Source organism: Chiroxiphia lanceolata, chromosome 2 (assembly GCF_009829145.1).
Source record: "Chiroxiphia lanceolata isolate bChiLan1 chromosome 2, bChiLan1.pri, whole genome shotgun sequence".
Classification (NCBI taxonomy): Eukaryota; Metazoa; Chordata; class Aves; order Passeriformes; family Pipridae; genus Chiroxiphia; species Chiroxiphia lanceolata.
Genome location: NC_045638.1, coordinates 52592032 through 52612788, shown reverse-complemented (window position 1 = coordinate 52612788; position 20757 = coordinate 52592032). Strand labels below are relative to the sequence as shown.

Below are 20757 nucleotides of genomic sequence, written 5' to 3'. Positions count from 1 at the left end.
ACGGCGCGGGAAGCGGCGCCCCCGTCGCCGCGGTGATGTCGTGCAGCCGCCCCGCCCCCGCCGCGCTGAGGGGAGGCGGAAGCGCGCGCGCGCGTGTTTCCGCAGCCGCCGCCGCCGCCGGTCGGGGTGTGCGGGGGCTGCCCCGGGGACCCACCGGGCTGGGTCAACGCCCCTCCGCAGTTACCGCTCTGCAGCTCGGGGCATCCGGTGGGCAGAACAGCATCCCCCCTTCCTGAACCGCCCCCGCCTGCCGTGGGGAAGGGAGGGTTGTGGCCCCGGAGAGCCCCCGCGGGGAGCAGCCCCGCTGTCGCTGCCCAGGCTCTGAGCGCGGCGTCTCCTCTCTCGACAGGGCTCTGAGCAGCGCCGTGTGTGAGAAACAACCGTGGTCTGTGCTTGGGGATTGTAAAAGTCCGTGTGGCTGCTGGGTCAACCAGCCTGGTAAGAACAGTGCAGCTACTGCTGCTGGGAAGGCAATCAGTGTTTGAAAGGAGCGTGTAGCGGTGTAGGGGTCGGCCTCTTCTCCCAGGCAAGTAAGGACAGGCCGAGAGGACACAGTCTTAAGCTGCGCCAGGGGAGGCTTAAGTTGGACATTAGGAGAAATTTCTTCACAGAAAGGATGATTAGACATCGAAATGGACTGTCCAGGGAGGTGGTGGACTCACCGTCCCCGAAGGTGTTTAAGGGAAGACTGGATGTGGCACTGAGTGCCACGTTTAGTTGACAAGATGCTGTTCGGTCATAGGTTGGACTCGATGGTCTCAGAGATCTTTTCCAACCTAAGTGATTCCGTGATCAAAGTATTCCTTTACCCTTTTATCTGGAAAGTCTGGTTATGCCTCTTACGGGATGTTCTCTTAGGTAGTATATGCCTCATGGGTCTCCTGAGTTTTTGGTGCATGCACTTCTGACAGCTTACACATCTTTATTTATCATACTAGTAAGCTAGATTCACACTGGTATTTAACTTATTGTGGTCAAAACCCTTGTTAATAGTTGTTTAACAAGAGAGTCCTTAGGCAACTACCCTCTTCAGAGCTTGTCAATATGTTTTTCTCAGGTGAAAAAAAAATAAATAGCAATGCTGAGGAGCATTACTTGATTAGTGGTCTAGTTTAACTGGTTAATTTTTCATAACGACATAATGCCTTTCATTTGTTTTGATTCTTGCTGTTAACTCTTCAAGGGGCTCATCTCAAACTATAGCTTAAAACCAGCTTTGCAAATAGTGGAAGAAAATGTCGCAAGAAAGCTCTAAGGAAACCAAGAAAGTAAACATTTCTAGCTCCTTGGAATCTGAAGATATTAGCTTAGAAACCACAATGCCAACTGATGATGTTTCTTCCTCTGAAGAGAAAGAAGGTACTGTAAAAATCACTAAGCAGCTGATTGAACGGAAGGAGTTGCTCCATAACCTTCAACTGCTTAAAATAGAATTATCTCAAAGAAACTTGATGATTGACAACTTGAAAGTGGAATATTTGACCAAGGTAAGGAGTGTTTCTCCTTTCATTGTATAATCTTTTGTTGATTTTGTTGCTTTTAGAGTATGGCAGAAACTTCTGTTCTGAAAAAATTTCTTTGAATTGCATGATGGAAGCCTGCTTAGATGGTTTGGTGGTTTTCTTTGGGTTTTGTTTGGGTTCTTTAATGAGAAGAAAAGGAAACAAAGATATAGGAAACTTAGCTGACTTATCCAAGTCATTATAAATAAATGAGGTGTGATCTAATTGGTTCTACCTTTTCTAAATACAAAGGAAAAACACCTGCTTCCTTTCAGAAATGAAGAATAATTTTGTCGCTGATGTTAGCAGCTTAATAGGGCTTTGAACATGAACTTGTGGAATTCTAGAAAAGTGATCTGAATACAATTTAATGATCTGTTAATAAAGATGTGGCTAGAATATACCAACATGCTAATAGTAGATTTTGTTGTGCACAGCTTCCTGTAAGATGCATGAAATTAAGAAAGGCATAAAAGCTTTGCCACATTTACATGCAGTTCATTTTTACAAGCTACTGTGGCTTTCATTGGCTTGCTGTTCTGAGTTTAAGCCTAATTTGAAAGTCATTGTACAAGTAGATATTTGGTTGAAAAAGCCCTAATTAAGAGCTAAGTCTTTTTTTATTTTTATTTCATTGGGACAAAATCCGTATCATATTCAATGAAGCCTTAACATATTTAGAGGTTTTGTTAGACAGTCATTGTTGCACTTCCCACAACATTGGGCTCTTCACTTTTTTCTCTCAAGCTGTTCTTTTTCGTAAAATATTTTTTAAAAATTACTAAGGTAACTTTTCTTCATTTTATACTTTATATTTAGATCGAGGAACTAGAAGAGAAGCTTAATGATGCAATCCATCAAAAGCAGCTGTTGTCTTTACAACTGGATAGTCAGTTGGCATTACAGCAAGAAGATGCTAGGTATGATGGAAGTAAAATTAAGAACTTCATCTTACCGTCCATTAATTAATTTAAATTTGTATAAATAAGTTATTAATGGAAGCAGATAATTATTAATTGCAGGAGTAGGATTTCTTTTGCAGATTATATTAGTATTTTCATTCTAAATATGTAATTTGCATATTTAATTTACATATAAGTAAATTTGAATTCACCTCTCACTGGCTGAAGTTTGTGGGTTTGATTTTATTGTTACCTTGATTCAACATTTAATAGGAAAGAAGAATAAAAATGTTCTTAAAACCAATAAAGAGCAAAAGGAGTAGGCAGAGGGAGCAGAATTTTCATCAGTTTAAACTGAATTTTTAGTAACTGTAGTGTAGATGACTTGGGAAAGGTAAGGGAATAATGTTTAGCATTTCCAGTCAAGATTGCAGATTTGTCAGAAATGCTTGCAGTTGATGATGTAGAAACTCACTTTCTATCCTAGTTTTCTGAAATATTTTTAGTTAATCTGTAGCTGAAAAATAGACTGACTAGAAGGCTTCTCCAAACTGCTTTGTCAATTAAATGTTTTAAAACACCTGTGAAAGAAGAGCATTATTTACATAGTCTTATGTTACAGTAAAGGGTGCACCAGCTTACAAATATGCCTAATTCAAAATCACATTCTTTAGTAAGGCTAGAACAGATTTAGGGATGTGAAGCCAGACCTGAGATTAGTTACAGCAGAGTTTTTCAGCTAAGAGCAGCTGTTTGTGTCAGAAAAACGTCTGTCACTCTGTATGCTTAGTTCCACCACAGTGGAATATTTTTATATTGGCCATACTTGAGTTATCTCGAGTACTCAGTAAAAATGTACTGATGTGCAAACTGTTATTAATAGGCATAAAAAAGTTGAACTACTTTCCTTTCCCCAGTCTTTCCATTAGTTTTCTTGACAGTCTTTTACTTCAATTTTCATCCTCATTTTGTAGAATTGTACACATTAAAGAATACATCCTCGTGTGGCTGATTTGCTCAGACTTTCTGTTGTCTTTTTTAAACCAGTGGGGCAGATGTCACCTTGTAGTATTAGCTAGTATTTTTTTATATTACTTCTAAAATAGTGCAGGAATGACTGTGTTGTAAAAAATTATTTCATTTGGATATGTTTTCAAGCGTTATAGCTAAAAAAAGTAGGTTATAGCTCCAAAAAAGTAGGTCAGTCATCTTTGATTTGAAGGTTGTGTGGAGACCTCATAGCAACCTTTCAGTATCTGAAGGGGGCCTACAGAGAAGCCAGAGAGAGACTCCTTGTCAAGAACTGTTGTAATAGGACAAAGAGTAAGGGGTAGAAATTGAAAGAAGGGAAATTTAGGTTAGATATTAGGAAGAAATTATTTACAGCGAGGGTGGTGAGACACTGGAACAGGTTGCCCAGGGAGATTGTGGATGCCCCATCTCTGGCAGTGTTCAAAGACAGGTTGGGTGGGGCTCTGAGCAACATGGTCTAGTGGGAGGTGTCCCTGTCCATGGCAGGGGAGACTGGGACTTGGATGACCTTTAAAAGTCCATTCCAACCCCTTAACATTCTATGATTCTATGATTTGAATAAAATAAACTAAACACTTTGAAGCATCATTAAGTGATGTGCAGTTTCTCTTGCTGTATAATACCTTGTCACTGGTGATAATAGTAGTGGTGGTGTTTTAAGGCTGGAAGTGAGGTTACTTGTTTTAATGTAATGGTGTTTGGTTTGTTTGTTGGTTGGTTTTTTTAAAAGGACCCCAACTTTGTATGTTACACTTGTTAGAAAATGAAGGGTTGTGTGTGAAACAGACCATGAGCATCCATGTGCTGAAACTTGATAAAACACAGGTTGAAGTTACTATTACTTTATTTGGTGATATAGTAGTTCCTTGGGGATTTTGTGGAAATGTTTTCTGCTTTTTGGTGTTTTAACCTTTCGATTGGTAAATTAAGATTTATTTATAAATTCAAGTCAGCATATGTGGAGATTGTCACTTCTCAGATTCAGCTTTGTGTTGTCAGTGACTATAAAGTTCCTGATTTTTTATATATGCTGTGTCTGATATGTTAGTGTAACCATGGTGGTATACACTTGTGCTAGTTAACTAAGCTGTGTAAATTTTCCCCTTTGCAAAATGAACACAACTCACTCCTTTGCCAGGGTATTCGAAGCTTTGTCACTTGTGTTACTCACTACTTAATGTCTTCTTTTTTCAAATGTTTTCAAATCAATCATGAAGAAAACATCAGGCTCTAATGAAACAAGAAATGGAAACTCTTTTATTGAGACAGAAGCAGCTGGAAGAAACAAATCATCAGTTGAGGGAGAGGGCTGGAAATATCCGTCATAGCTTGAGAGATTTGGAATTAACAGATGATTGCTATGAGAAGTTAAAGTCTCTTCCTGAAGATCAGCTTTCTATCTCTGAATATGTTTCTGTGAGTATTTTGCTTTGTATTAGTTTAAAATATAGGCTGTATCCTTGCTGCAAGTAGGTGAGCAGGCATATAGGTGCTTGGCTGCTGGGCAGGGTTAACCCACCACAAGCTATAAATTGATTGTACCTTAAATTGTCATTCTTATCTAAAGGATGATCTTGCAAAAGTCTCTTTTGAGAAGTTCCAAAACTTGGACTTTTGAAAGCAGCAGGAAGGGCTTGGGCCCTTCCTCATTATTACCCCCTAGATGTCTACTGTACCTACTGCCCTCTGCAGAAGTATTTGAGGGGTGTTTGTTGATTCCCACACCACAATGGTTGAAAAAGCAATATTTTTAACAGAAGTGGAAATCTGCGTCAGCTTACTTGAAATTGGCGTGCAGGAAGTTCGGGACTTCGGGAGCTGATTGACGGTACAAAAGACTATGTAGCCAGGCAGGACAGATACCAGGAGTTAGTAACCTTGTCAGCTGCTCTAAGTGAAGCTGTCACAGCACAATTAGGGTGCTTAGATTGTGAGTAGAAGGGGGGGGTCTCAAAAAGATATGAAGTGGGAGAGATGAGTAGCAGCCACCCTCTACTCTTAACCTACCTTTCTTTTCCTTTTGTGTTCAACAAGTAAATGCTACTTATGTCTGTGCCAAAAACTCTGCTACTTATGTGTTCAGTGAAACCCCTTTCTTCTTGACATGTCACGTTTTTCTTTTGAAGAAGTGACTTTTTTTGGCTGATTTTATTTTTTTTTTCCCCCGGAGAAGGCATTCTAAAGATGTGGTAAAATGCTGTTTGCTGCTGCTTCTCTTGGCAAGAGGATTAGTGTGAACCTGAAAGTATCAGTTAAACTTGGTGGTTTTTTATCTTTACTTTGAATTATTCAGCTGATGCAGATGCTGGGTGGCTACAGGACTGTTTTGCTTATCCTGTCTGTACATCCATTTGGCTTCTGACAGCTAGGTAAAGGATGTTGAAAGGAATGTTGTTTTCTGCTTTGCTTGCCTAAGGAAGAATTTTCTCTTTCTCAGGCATTTAAAATTTCTGGCTCCAGACTAACAGTATAGTCTACTGATATTAGGGTAAAATTTTCCTTGGCAAGAAAGGGTCCTCCTTAGACAACTTGAGCAAGAAATTTTCAGACTTTTTTTTTTTAATCATTTATAAAATACTGTCTTACAATTTTCAGGATAGAAGTAAACATGTATACAATGCTTAGACTTTGTTTGAAACCTGGTATAATGGACAAACAGCAGGAAGAGCTTAAATGGAGATTTTGTATATAGAGATATTTCAAGTTTAAAATACTGGAATTAAAGCAAATGTGAGATGTTTTTTACTGTTTTTCCACAAAAGGGTGGAGTAATGACATGTTAGAACAAGGACTAGGTAATATTTAATGATGACAACTGAAAAATTATGTTTTAAGCATCTTTCTCTGAAAATCATACTTTTCTGGTTTTTTAATTTAAAAGTAAAAATTCAGATTTTTCAGACTTTTTTTTTTACCACTTAAAAGAGTGATTTTTTTTTTAGAAGCAGTGTATGCAAAATTTTATAATACTTCAGGCCATTAAGTATTTTGGCTGCCAAGCACCAGTTCAGTTTGTTCAGTAAAGTGAACCTCTTGTGTATTCTGTCATAAAAAAAAAATAAAAAATTGTAGCAAGGTGTTTAAAAACAGTATCTGCAAATTCTGTTTGATCTTATTTTAATTGCTGTGTCTTTCAGTTGTATCACTTTGCTAACTGCAGCTCAGTTGCTGTTTGTCTAAGAATGCAGTTAACTGATCCAACTGCTTTCACATAACTTCATTTAACAGAAGCCAACTTTTTCATCCTCTGCACCCACCTATTTTTAGGTTAATTCTAGTTTTCCCTAAAACGTGGTGGGCACATGCAAAGAGTTTTTTAAAAATTGCCAGGAAAATAGTAACTCTTTGCTTATAGCACATTGATATAAACCTGTAATTTCTAAGATATGTTTTGGAAATCTCATTTCCAGTAATTTCTTTCTGCTCTATTGAGTTGGCAAGAGGCAATGTCTGCTTTGACTATTGAGTTACATGAATGTTTATTGGTCATCAAACTAGCTAAATAACAGTAACACTTGAATTTCTGCTACAGCCTCACCCCCATCTGCTGCATTCATTTACACTTTCTTGTTACCATGTAATTATCTTTTCTTGGGAGGGCTGTGCAAATACATTTATTCTTGATACCTGTATCCCATGATATCTTGGTTTCTACTGGGAAATCTGTTTTAAGGTGGTTGTGGTTTGAGAAGTAAATGTGGTATGATAGCATAAGTTAAGTTTCCTAGGGCAGTTGCAGTAAAAATACAAGAGCTTACTGGAAAAGCAGGTGTGAAAAAAACACAATGATTTAAATGGTTACCAATTAGTGATAATCAAGGTTATTTTTTTGTATTAAGAATGACCAATTGAATCATCAGATGCTGCAGTTAAAACTACAAATCCTCATTTTCCAGTCATGTTGCACACTTGCCTTATTGTATAAAGCAAACTACATCTATGTTTACATGACAAATTTCCATGGCTTCTGTGTTTTTAGAATTGTATGCTGTCAATTACATGAAATACACCTGAAACTTTTCTTTGTCTTCTGCTACTTACAGGTAGCAAAACCGAGACCTGGCTTCCTTCTGCATGGAAGTGTAGGACATGTTGCTATTGAATGGTCACTTTATTTGTGCTTTCTTGCTTGTATTCTTTAATCATATATCAAACAAAGCATTAGTGATGGAGGGTATGCAGTAGGCTTTTGCATGAAAACAGTGCCTAATTAACTATTCTTTCCACCATCCCCCAAAACCAATATTTTAAGGTATTAAGTTAATCTGAGAGTAATAACCTCTCTGTATGTGTGGGGTGGTGTATACCAAAAAAGCTTTCTTTTTTGTTTTGTCTCTTTTTGCTTTTTACTACTGACTTTGTGGTTTTACTACTGTATTTTCTAGTCTATTTTTTCTTGGTCAGTAGAAATGTTCTGAAAAAGTTTTATGGATGTGACACTTAATATGCCTGTTAATAAAGTGGGGGAAGAGAGCAGAGTATGTGTTGCAGATTTTAATATATTTTTAATCCTTTTACAAGGATTTTTTGGTCTCAATTTAGCAGAGTCAAGTCTTTCAGAGACCTAGTTGCCTGATGCAGCTGAATCCATATAGCAAGATATTACTGCTGAAGGTGTGTGTGGGGGGGGTGTGTGTGTCACAGTTCTTCCTGGTTATGTGCTGTTCCTGCTTTCCTGCACTGGCTCTTGCATTTTTCTTGGTGCAAATTCAGCACACTGAACTGGCAGAAAACAAAAATTAATCTCTCACCATTTCTACACACCTCATAAAAATTTATGTTAGCTTGGGGGACGTTAGCGAGTTAAGTTGGTTATTGCTAAATAGGTTTTTGGTTTGTTTGGGTTTGGTTTTTTCTCTTTTTACATTGTTAATCAAATAGGCTCTAGGTTTGGCACAAATAAGTGTATGGGGCCATGTGGTTTATTAGCAACCTTTTTTTTATTTTCTTTTTTTATTTGGGAAGCCTGACTTGGACCTGCCTTAGTTGAACAGCAATGTAATCTTTACCTTTATTCTTCTCTTTTGTTCAGTGCCGAACATATTTTGATTATTTCTTAGCTGATGCTGTCAAAGGTTGAAGAAAGATGCTGGTTTTGCTGTAACGTTTCCTTCACCGCATCCCAACTCCCCAGCCAGGTTTCTGTCGTGCTCTAGAAATAACTTGGTGAATTATTACCATAAAATGTTGAGCTGATTTGTTTTTAGGATTATAATCTTGCAATTGCAATTCTGTTAGTCTCAATTTTGAATATATATCTTGTTCTTCTAGGTCCGATTTTATGAAGTAGTCCATTCCTTACGAAAAGAGCTAAATGATCTACAGATGAAAAAGGGGAGTCTAACAGAAGAACTAAGTGGGTACAAATCCCAACTGAAGTCTCTGACAGAGGTCTGTACTTCTGAGTTATCTCAGTTAAGAAACTGTGTAAATATGTATATTGTGAAAACCTCATTCTCCAAATCATTATTCAAGATATAGAAGCTTTTTTCCTATATAAAAACTACTGGGGGGAGAAGAGGGCAGAGAGGGAGGAAGGGAGGGAAAGGAGAAACATGGTATATACATTTCTGTATAATAGCTAATTTTATGCCATGGCTACCCTGCAAGATGTACTCATGAGACTGTTCAGGGTACTCTCTTACCAGCTGTCTGGTGCTTTCTGAGGGCAAGGTTCAAGGTGGGGAAGCTGAGACAGGAGATCCACCCAGCAGCAGGCGAAGACACCATGATGATTCAGTGTATAGTTTTTGAGATGTGATGTCTTGGTAGTAATTTGCTTCACCTTTTATATTAATGATATAAAAACGGATTTTTAATAATTCTTTGTGGTTGCATTTTCTTCGCTATGCTTTTCAACTTTTTATATTTTAATTTTCCTATTTATTTCTGTACTAAAGAGAAAGATAATTTGATTTCAAGTAAAGGTTAAACACCAGAAGTAGAGAAACAAATGATATAAATATATTTAATTTTTATTTTCAAAGAGCAAAGGAGTTGAAACAGTATAAGAATAATGTTGTTTTTAAGGTATTTATAGTATTTTTAGCATGTATATAGCCAGGGTAATTTGTGTTTTAGCTTAGTTCCACATAAATGTGGAGTTGGGATAACATAGTTTTAGGTACCCGTAGTATATTTATCAAAGTCTTGGCTATCAGGGACTTTAAATGCCACTGTCATTTTACTACTTCTGAGAATATTTTTTTATTTATCACCTTTTTCTGCCTCTGAAATTTACTTACGGAATAAGCAAGTGTATGAGAAATTATTTACATAAGATTATCTTGTGAAATTATTTTAATTTCTCTTTTTGATTGAATTAGAAAAAGTAGCCAATAAAATGTGTGCATTTATGTGGTTCAGCATTATTTTGTAATATCTCTGGTCATAACTGAGATTAAATTAATCCTGTTCATTTTGTCTTACATAAGCATTTTCCTTCATTGTACATTTAATATGCTCTGATTTAATAAAATTATTCAGAAGGATTTAGCCTTCTGAGATTTGACTGACATCTATATTAATTTTTGCCGAAGCAAATTAACAAGACAGTAGATAACAATAATTAAAGTTGTGCTAGAAACAATTTTCTCGGTACATTGACCTTTAATACAGAAACTTCCAGTTTTGTTCTTTTTACACCACATGGTGGCAGTATCCACCTTTCCCATTGATCCGTTTTTCCAAGTTTGAAATGTGCTGTGCTTTGCTTTTATCTCTGCAAAAGAAACACTGAAATGTTGCCTATGTTGAACTGAGGTGCTTCTTTAAATGCCTATACTCTATTTACATGCTTAAAGTGAGAGGCAATTAGTAAAAATTAATAACTCTCTAGGAAAAAAAAATCAGGGAAGAGATCCAGATGTTGAAATGTCACAAAATTCTCAAGTTTCAGATAAGATCACTTAGTACAGTTCTTCAATAGGTACAAAAAAACCACCCAAACCCAAATCTTTATCCTATATGTTACACATAGCAATGGTGTGGTTTGGGTATTTAATGAAAAGTGACCTGATATGAGGTATTTTTAAGAACCTCTGTAGTTTGATTCTGGCAAGTTCAGATTTGACCCTGTGACTTGGTGTCACTGTAACAAGGCACCTCAGGCTGTTACAGATATTAAGTGAAGAGGAGCATCATTGATATGTAAATGTACTTTAGAATCTGTAATGTACTTGGTCCACTGAAGCTGGCATGCCTACCATCTCTTGCAGTTTATGAAGAAGTGATTTCAAGGGGTACTGCTGGAGTAACTTATTTATTTGAGCTCCTTCAATAAGGTCAAACGTTATTGCAAGGAAATTTATCAGTAGGAAATAAATTTTTGTTAATAGCCTTACCTAAGCTCTTATACTCTTCTTTACTGGAAGTGTTTTTTGGGGTTTTTTTTGGTATTTCAATCATTCTTTTTTTCCAGGTACGTGAAACATGGTTACTTAAGTTTCTTGCCTGTCATTTAATAATTTATACTCTTTGAAACCTTCTTCTGGGTTTCCATTCCTTAAGTTTTCTCCAACCCCTGCAATATTTCTGTTTTCTACATGGCTTATCAACAAAGTGTCTATTCTGAGTTTAAAGCTTCTTTAGGAACTAATAATACAGACATTTGAAATACAAAATCATTGAAGTTAAGATAATTGGGTTTTTTGGGTTTTTTTCTGTGTGAGAATAAACCACTTTCTACAATAAGCATTCCTTTTTTTTTTCTACTGTTGCAGATAATTAAGGCTCTTCCTAATGAGTTTCAACATGGGATTTTTCCCTCTTTGTGGAACACGGAAAGAACAAAAAATATGTTTACCCCAAATCTTTCTATTAACTACTAATGGCTTAGGGAAGGGGGATTTTGCTGGCTTTTCTGATTGTTCATGGCTGACTGTCTGGGTATCAGTAAGTTCTATGCATGTAAATATTCACCCAGAGAATTAGTTCTAGGCTCATAGGAAAGTCTATCTAGCCAACAAAGAATTGAAAAAGTTTGAAGGAAATTTCAAACTTATCTTAATATGTTAAGTCAACTCTAGGAAAGTTTAAATGTGAAATGAATTCATCAAATAAGACAACCATTGCCTGACATCAGTTCTGTTTTTTTGTGACAGGATGGCTGCATTCCTTTAATTTGGTCAAGGGAGATGAGCTGTAATTTTAGTCTTCTTGTTTCATAGTGTGAATGTAAGAGACTTAATTTATTTTGTTTTCTCTATCATGAGCCTGTATATACTGTTTTGTGAGAAAATAAAGCAGACTAGTTTTATGCTCTGAATGCTGTCATGATGAGCCAGTATTCTGGCTCAGTATTAGTTATATAAAATCAGGTATTCAAACCCATTAAATCTTTTTTTGCTACATAGTGCTATTTTTTAATTTTTTTTTTTTTCTGGAGGGTGGAAGGGAACCATACCAAACAGAAACCAATCATACTTGGTTTTGGCACAACAGACCTGGCCTGACCTTGTGAGTGCAGTGGCCTGATATTGTGGCCTCTCAGCCAACTGAGCTTATAAGCAGCTGTACCAGATAGGAAGCTTGATTCTGTAAAAATTGAATTATCGTTGTAGCCTTCTAGAAACTAATCTTCTAAGACTTGATAAATCCACTTGTTCTTTATCTCTAGGCAATTCATTAATTCATTTGTATTAGAAAAACTTTTATTTCTGACTTTAGGGCATGAAACACATCTTCTGAATGTTTGTCACCTTTATTTGTACTCAAGGTGTATGAAAATATATTTTGTTTGTTCAGAAGGGGCAGGAGGTCCTAAGTGTGTGTTAGCCTCTGTTAGCACTCATTTAGTTCTTAGTGTGCTGAAAAGTGAGACCACTAAAACTCTTGACTTTGTAAATTTTTCTTGTTGACCGTGTGTGGCTGCTCTTAGCACTTAATCAAAGGCTGCTGAATCTGTAACACAGACCCAGCCGGGCAAGGAGCTGCTTCTAACAACTGGTAGCAGAAAATAGTGTGTGAAGACTGGTTTCTAGCACTGGAACATAGTCTGATAAACACAGCTAGTGTCAAAAGATATTTGTTGCCACTTTCTGTTTTCACAGTGGTAAGTATAAGTGGTTCTGCTGTACAGCTGCTAAGTTAATGGCTCTCTATGCACAATTGTTGCATCTGATTCTAGGTACAGCAGCCACAGACCGGGAGGAGGCAGTGGAACTGGTAAAATGATGCTCTTGTATTGCAGTGCTGACTGACTTGTTACTCAGTGTGTAGTACAGGCTCGTTGTAGTCCTCCTTTTACAGTGCTTAGTACTTCAAGTTTCAGTAATGTTGGTACCACCACCTTAGGAGGTACAGATAGAAAAGGAAGTCCAGCTATAGTGGTGTATTACCAGGAGCTTCCCAGAAACAAAACCAGCTTCTGATGTGTGTGTTCCCATGCAGAACATCAGTTTACTATTTTCAGAGTTGTTTGCTTCCAGAGTGGTCAGAACCTTCCCTCAAACAGATGTAATTTACTACTCATGAGTTGCTCTCAAGACTGAGAGAGAGTCTAGGAAGGAAACCTTGCTTTTCTTTATAGCTTTAGAAGATTAAGTATTGCTTTCTTCTTCTGGCTAGGAGTTTCTTGGCAGTGTTTTCCTGGAATTTGGTCTTGATACAGATTTATCAGGGTTTCCTTTCCTCAGTTATTTTTTCTGTAAAGTTGTCTTCAGGACTTGGAATAAAATTTATAGTATGACAGTATCTAAAACCTATGGTAAGCCTAAAGAGAAAGCTGGTTATGTGTAGGACAGAGATCTCTTCTAAGGCTTTGTCTCTGAATCAGGATTAGTAGCTGTCAAGTTTTGCTAGACATAACTAACAGTTTGCTCTCTGATAATATTTTCCAGCTGGAGGAAAAGCCCGTCTATAGTCTTCAGAGAATAAACCAAGCTTTTGCACTCAAAGGATCAGTTGGCACTAGATGTATCTGAATGTTAGAAAACTGCGGCTGTTCTTGGTACTCCAGAAGGACTGTGATCCCTCAGATTTAAAGACTGCAGTCTAGAACACTTCCCCAGCCCCCTGACACCACTTCTTTCAAGCAGTGCCTTGATTACTTGGTTTTCTTAACTCTCTCTAGAAAGGACAGATGAGGCCTCAGTCTTAGATGAAGTACATGCTTTTTTTTCCTCCCATTTGTTGTTCTTAATATTGTTCCGGAAAAAAAGCTGCAAAGAAGATCCTCTACCAGTAATTATGAGCTTGAGGGAGCAGTTTAACATTTGCAAGACTCAAGGAAATGATTTATCTATGAAAGTTCCCTTTTCTGTCCAATATCTTTCTAACTCTTTCGATACATAGCTGTGGCTCATATTGACTGCTAGCTGTTCAGAAGTACCCAATGGTTTAATTATACTACTCTGTAATGTAATGATCTCAAGGATTCTTTTCACCTGAGAATATTTCACTGGAGATTCTAGTAAGCTCAGATCTAGAGAAAGAGCTTTTTTCCCCCCTACTTTCTTTTTCTATAGAAGCACTTAGGCCAAAGCTTTTCTTTCTTACTTTTCTTGTAGAGTTTCTCTATTTTGGAGTAGCTCGACAGTTTTATTTCTAATTTCTGTGGGCAGATAGTAACTCCTCTACAATTCTTGGCAGATTACCAATTTCATATCAATGTACTAGAGGTGTCTTATTCATCCAATTATGTATAGCTTCTTCCTGACATTGGAGCAGTTGTATTGCAATAAATAATATATTTACCAATAGTTTTTGAATGCAGACTGTGTAAACAATTAAAGCAAAATGTCATCTTTACCAAGGAGCAGCACCTCATCCAAGTAACTTGAGGGAATTGGTTTTCACATCACAATCATACAGTAGCTTTGTATTTGTCTAGGGCCTTTAGGTACCTTAGTATATGAACAAAATGCTGGCCTGTGTAAGTAATTCTTCAAAGATAAAGATCTTTTTAAAAAAGCTTTTTAAAAGCAGGATCACTTTCTTCCACAGGGTTATCTGTAGACAGTGTGAAGAAGTCATGCTACTTCTGCTTGACTGGCTGGTTAATCTTTTCCCTGCATTTCTGTTTATCTTCTTATCCCTGAAGGCTTTTTGAAAGATCAGCTAATCCCTACCATGTATTAGGTGTCACTAACTTTGTTCAAAAAATATGTCACCTAGTTTTTGTACTTGCAATTGAGGTAGATGTTCATTTTGGTGACTGCTGTAAACTGCTATTCATTCGAGATTGAGGATAACAGTGAAGCTCAATATCGTTAAACTGAGGTCTGCCATTAGGTCTTTAGTTTCTCTGCCAGTCTGGGTTTTAAGAGGTGCAGATCATTACTTTGGAATCTTGCTTGAAACATCCGTGTGTTGACAGTGTTTATAAACCAAATTGAAGCACTTCTTGGTAGGGACTGGTTCACATGCTCTGTGGAAAGTACCTGTACTGGTTGATACTGGTTCTCTTAAACAGCTCTGTCAAGAATTTCTTTGGGCAATGTTTGCCTATCTGTCTCACAGAGGACAGGTTTGGTTTTTTGTTTGTTTTAAACATCTCGTCAGTCTGAGTTGCTGCTCTCTGCAGTAGCAAAGAATTCTTAAGAAACTGAAGAAAAGCCACGTGGTGTTGGGATTATTATTGCAATCACATTCAGTGTGAGGAAGTACTGTTTGTCCTTTAATTATTTTGTTGTTTGTGGGCTTACTTAGGTTATTTTTATTTATTGGTATTTGCAAGACCTCATTCCTGTACTTAAAGGGCTCTGTATCTTGATTCTTTTATAAGCCCCTTTTTTACTTCAGCAGGACAAAGCTGTTCATCAAGACTTTCAAGCTAGCTCTTGAAGATAAATTGAAAGATAAAGCTGTTCCATAGCATATACCTTAAAATCAGTTTAGGATATATGGACATTGTTATAAACTAAATTAACTTCATTACATGCAAAACAAACCTTATTCTTCCTAAGCACAGGCAGTCTGATTGTGTGTCTTTAAGATGTATTGCTATGGAAGTCCAGAAGCCTGTGTATCTGCTACCTGGATTTATGCATACCATACAGATTTTTTTTGTGTTAGCCTATTTACAGCCTAGAACGACTATTAGCTTTGTCACGTTTCTTTGACACCTACTTTGACACCTTAAAATTAGGTAGATGAAAAACAGTGACCTGTGCAGTATAATTAGTGTTTCTTCAGGAATTATATTAAATCTTTAAAAAACAAACATAACAAACCCACATACTTAAGGTATATCATAGTATCGCTTTTCAAAAGCAGAACTTAACTTCCCTTCCCTGACGTTACCATATTGTTACATGACATTAATAACTGATTTGTTAAATAAAATTCAAAACTAAATTTGTGGCTGAGGTATTAGAAGGAACTCATTTTGTAGATATTTAACCGTTCTGTTAATTGGTGCTTTAAAGCTGTTTATGAAAAATTTGTCCAGGGATTACCCAATTTAATTTTATAATTTAGGTAGTTGTCTTCTAGCTGCCAGATGTGTAATACTGTAGGAGCTTCAGTAGCCCACTCAGTGAAGAGTGTATGAATTCCAGCTTGATATTAGCAGCAGTATGACACAGGATATCCACAAAAGAATTTTATTCTAAACTTAATCTTTCAATTTGCACTTAAATGTTAAGTGCCCTTACAGACATTTCCTATTGCAGGGTGAGTCATGTTTGCACTGCACAGCAGGGTAGTAACACCATTATGTTACAGATTTGAAACTCTAGCTAACTTGTGGACAACAGCTCTTAAAAATGTCTGACAGAGACTTTACTGTTACATTTTTATAAATAATGGCATGTTAATTGATTTAAGAAGAAAGTGTTCTATAGTGGTAATTTGCTGAATGTGTACCTGTTAATTAGGGTAAACATAAAATTAAGCTGTATACGTACCAGTATGTGTTAGGATGAGTAACAATCATGTCTTTAAATAATGGGGTTTTAATGATAGACCATCCAGAACTGTCTTTTCTTGTTGTTGTGATTTTTGAGATTGTGACCTAATGTGATTTTAGTTAAAGTGAAAATTACTAGGTTTGTGAAATATAAAAAGAAATTATTCTTTTTTATTAACAGAATAGTTACAGTATGTTTAGTAGCTTAGAGAGCTTTTCTGTAGTGTCATACGAGTATTTAGGTGTGTTTTTTCAAGAAGGCATTCTGTCAGTCTTTCAGTTGATGGTGCCTGTGAAGTTGATCAGTGTCTTTATGTCATACAGTCTATATAGGCTGTTGCCCTAAACGGCTGTATATATGAGAGTTATGTGTCTTGGAAGTTGTGCTAATAGACAAATGCATTATAAAAAATAGGCACATTAATCAAGTATTTATATATAGAGGATAGCTTCCTGCTCCGGCTGGTAAATGAGTTTACCAGGGGTGGGGGCCCACTAGACTGGCTCTTCACAAACAAAGAGGAGCTGGTGGGAGATGTGGTGGTTGGAGACCATCTGGGGCACAGTGACAATGAAATAATAGAGTTTTCAATACTCAGGGATGCAAAGAGGGCCATCAATAAAACTTCTACCCTGGACTTCCCCAGGGCAGATTTTGGCCTACTCAGAAGACTGGTTCAGAGTGTACCCTGGGAAACAACCCTTGAAAACAAAGGGGTCCAGGAGGAATGGACATGCTCCAGGAAGCAAGTCTTGAAAGCACAGGAGCAGGCTGTCTCAGTGTGGCGAAAGACAAGCCAGTGGGGAAGATGACCGGTCTGGCTGAACAGGGAGATTTTAAAGGAAATTAGGGGGGAAAAGAGAGCCTACCAACTATGGAAAAAAGGACTGGCTACTCAGTAAGAGTTTAGGAATATAGTTAGGTCGTGTAGAAAGAAAATTAGAGAGACAAAGGCACACTTTGAACTCAATCTAGCCACTGCTGTTAGGGATAAGAAGAAATGCTTCTACAAATACATCAATAGCAAAAGGAGGGGCAAGGAAAACCTCCATTCTTTGTTGAACATGGGAGGAACATAGTCACCAAAGATGAGGAAAAAGCTGAGGTGCTTAACATCTCTTCACCTCAGTTTTCAACAGTAAGACAGGTTGTCCTCTGGACAACTGGCTTCCAGAACTGGTAGACAGAGACAGGAAGCCGAATAGCCCCCCTGTAATCCAGGAGGAAACAGCCACCTGCTGAGCCACTTGGATCCTCACAAGTCCATGGGACGAGATGGGATCCATCCTAGGGTGATGAGGGAGCTGGCGGAAGAGCTCACCAAGCCGCTCTCCATCATTTACCGACAGTCCTGGCTCACTGGGGAGGTCCCAGATGATTGGAAGTTGGCAAATGTCACACCAATCCACAAAAAGGGCCGGAAGAAGGACCCGGAAAACTACAGGCCTGTCAGCCTGACCTCAGTGCCTGGCAAGGTTATGGAGCAGATCATCCTCAGTGCAATCACACAACACCTACAGGATAGACAAAGGATCAGACCCAGCCAGCACAGGTTTAGGAAGGGCAGGTCCTGTCTGACCAACCTGATCTCCTTTTATGATCAGTTGACCTGTCTGGTGGATGAGGGGAAGGCTGTGGATGTGGTCTATCAGGACTTCAGCAAAGGCTTTGACATTGTCTCCCACAGCATTCTCCTGAAAAAGCTGGCAGCCCCCGGCTTGGACAGGGGCACTCTCTGCTGGGTTAGGAACTGGCTGGAGGGCCGGGCCCAGAGAGTGGTGGTGAACGGTGCTGCATCCAGTGGTGTCCCCCAGGGATCAGTGTTGGGCCCAGTTCTATTTAATATCTTTACTGATGATCTGGATGAGGGGATTGAGTCCACCATCAGCAAATTTGCAGGTGACGCTAAACTGGGGGGGAGTGTTGATCTGCTGCAAGGCAGGAGGGCTCTGCAGAGGAACCTGGACAAGCTGGAGAGATGGTCTGATTCCAACGGGATGAGGTTCAACAAGGCCAAGTGCCGAGTCCTACACTTTGGCCACAACAACCCCATGCAGCGCTACAGGCTGGGGACAGAGTGGCTGGAGAGCAGCCAGGCAGAAAGGGACCTGGGAGTTTGGATTGACAGGAAGCTGAACATGAGCCAGCAGTGTGCCCAGGTGGCCAAGAAGGCCAATGGCATCCTGGGCTGTATCAGGAAGTGTGACCAACAGGTCCAAGGGAGTGATTCTTCCCCTGTACTCAGTGCTGGTGAGGCCACACCTCGAGTCCTGTGTCCAGTTCTGGTCCCCTCAGTTCAGGAAGGATATTGAGGTGTTGGAGCAGGTCCAGAGAAGAGCAACAAGGCTGGTGAAGGGACTGGAGCACAAGTCCTAAGAGGAGAGACTGAGGGAGCTGGGATGGTTTAGCCTGGAGAAGAGGAGGCTCAGGAGAGACCTCATCACTTCCTACAACTCCCTGACAGGAGGGTGTAGCCAGGTGAGTGTCGGTCTCTTCTCCCAGGCAACCAGAACAAGAGGGCACGGTCTTAAGCTCTGCCAGGGGAGGTTTAGGTTGGATATCAGGAAGAAATTTTTTACAGAGAGAGTAATCAGGCATTGGAATGGGCTGCCCGGGGAAGTGGTGGATTCTCCGTCCCTGGAGGCTTTTAAGATGAGGCTGGATGTGGCACTTAGTGCCATGGTCTAGTAACCACAGCAGTGTTGGATCAAGAGTTGGACTTTATGATCTCATAGGTCTTTTCCAACATGGTTGATTCTATGATTCTATTTATAATAAGATAAAAATAAGTTGAGTATCAGTATCGCTGGTTACTTTGTGAAGTGTACTAAATTTCCAAATACTGAGACAAATGAAAATACTCCCATGTAAATATTCGTAAGAGATCTTCACAAAACTTAGTTTGTAATTGCTTTAAGTAAATAGCAGTATAGCTGTGATCATTTCAAAATGTCTTACTTTCTAGAGCTATGAAGATGAGAGGAAGAGTCGGTCAGAGCTTGAGGTTAGATGCCAGCGTTTAACACTGGAACTGGCTGATACCAAGCAGATGATTCAGCAAGGTGATTACAGACAAGAGAATTATGATAAAGTAAAATCGTAAGTATCTCTATAATTAAAGTGTTAAAATAACGTACAAATATTAATAGATAAACATCAACCTTGATTGACTAGAGATTTTAGTTTTATTTTTGACTTGCGCACACCACAGATATTTTTCCTTTCCTCAGTCCACTAACGGTTCAATTATCTCCTGTAGTATATTGCAGACATAAAATGAACAACATTTTGAAAACTGATGCATCAAATTATCTTCCTAAAAATTTGTATTTTGAGATTTACTGTGTTTTCAGAAGAGCCTAGCAGTCTCTTTGCAACTAAGGAAGTGGGAGCTGTTGATGCCAAGCATCTTGGAACAAGTACTCTTTTTTTTTCCTAGTTTAAAAGCAGAGTTCTAACAAAAGGCCATATGCTCTACTCTGTGGTGCCTACAGAGTGAATTAAGAGGGTAGGACCTTGGGAATTAATATTTACAATTTAAGATATTCTTATAGTCATAAATTTGAAAGGGCTGTTATGAGAAGTCTTTGTCAGACAATTTTAGGATTACCTTAGTGGATTGGTTTAACTGCAGGAAGTTGCAGCATGTTTCTTTTTAAAATACAGATTTTTACAGTTCTAGCCAAGGTTTTGAATGTCCATCTTGCAAAAAACAATTGCAAAATAGTGAAAACGGACTTCTTATAAATACACTCATAGACATATACTTCACAGTCCAGCTCCCAAAAGGCTTTTTTAGTGTGTTTGCAAGTACAAGAAATATCGCCTTTGGCACATATGTTGGGAAATGGATTAAAAAATGGGGATTATAAATAGAAAACACCCTGCCAGCTCCTTAGTTGTTCATACAGAATGAACTCAGGCAGAGTTACTGACAAAAATGACTTTGCCACTAAGTCATTTGAAGGAGAGTATGTCTTCTGGATTCACAGCTCTTCTGGTTTGCAGCTATATGTACTAAGACAACCTTGGAATCTACCTGGCAGCTTGTTACAAATAGGATGGACTGATCCTATGGCTTGCTTCCTATGTGCAACTGCATCTTAATAAGTGGATTGTAATAACGTTCATGTGAATGGCCCCAGTGTTTAGTAGTGTGCATTTAAAATAGTCTTGAGTTGAGAAAAGCATGAATGAACGTGCCAAAACTATATATGAGAGAGTAGGTTGTATTCATCTGTGTAGGCACAGATGAAGGGGAGGGGAGAGCACTGTTGGCATGACTGTATGAGGGAGGATATTTGGGAACACTTCAGGAGTTAATCACTTCCAGGTTTGTTTCTGCCTTTAAAAAATGCTATGTCAGATCTTCTAGTTCTGCTGCCCTACAAGTTATCTCAGTTTTAAAGCTATGCTATACTTAATATAAGTTTGGTTAGCTTTTTTCTGAACTGTAAGCTCATACTGGCT

General features: G+C 38.4%; 1 protein-coding gene across 6 annotated transcripts in view; it reads left to right on the top strand.

The window, feature by feature from the left end:
- Nucleotides 1–20757, top strand: part of PIBF1 (progesterone immunomodulatory binding factor 1) — a 112848-nt gene that overhangs the window by 467 nt on the left and 91624 nt on the right. For 4 of the 6 annotated variants that reach the window (XM_032678392.1, XM_032678391.1, XM_032678388.1 and 1 more), the window contains exons 1-7: nucleotides 113–207; nucleotides 350–438; nucleotides 1184–1487; nucleotides 2322–2422; nucleotides 4654–4852; nucleotides 8708–8827; nucleotides 19253–19386. In XM_032678392.1, coding sequence (XP_032534283.1) covers nucleotides 1236–1487; nucleotides 2322–2422; nucleotides 4654–4852; nucleotides 8708–8827; nucleotides 19253–19386 — 806 coding nt within the window. In that variant the 5' untranslated portion in view covers nucleotides 113–207; nucleotides 350–438; nucleotides 1184–1235. Of the gene's footprint in view, nucleotides 1–112; nucleotides 208–349; nucleotides 439–1183; nucleotides 1488–2321; nucleotides 2423–4653; nucleotides 4853–8707; nucleotides 8828–19252; nucleotides 19387–20757 lie in introns of those variants that run through there. The other 2 variants (XM_032678389.1, XM_032678390.1) reach the window with 2 other exon arrangements.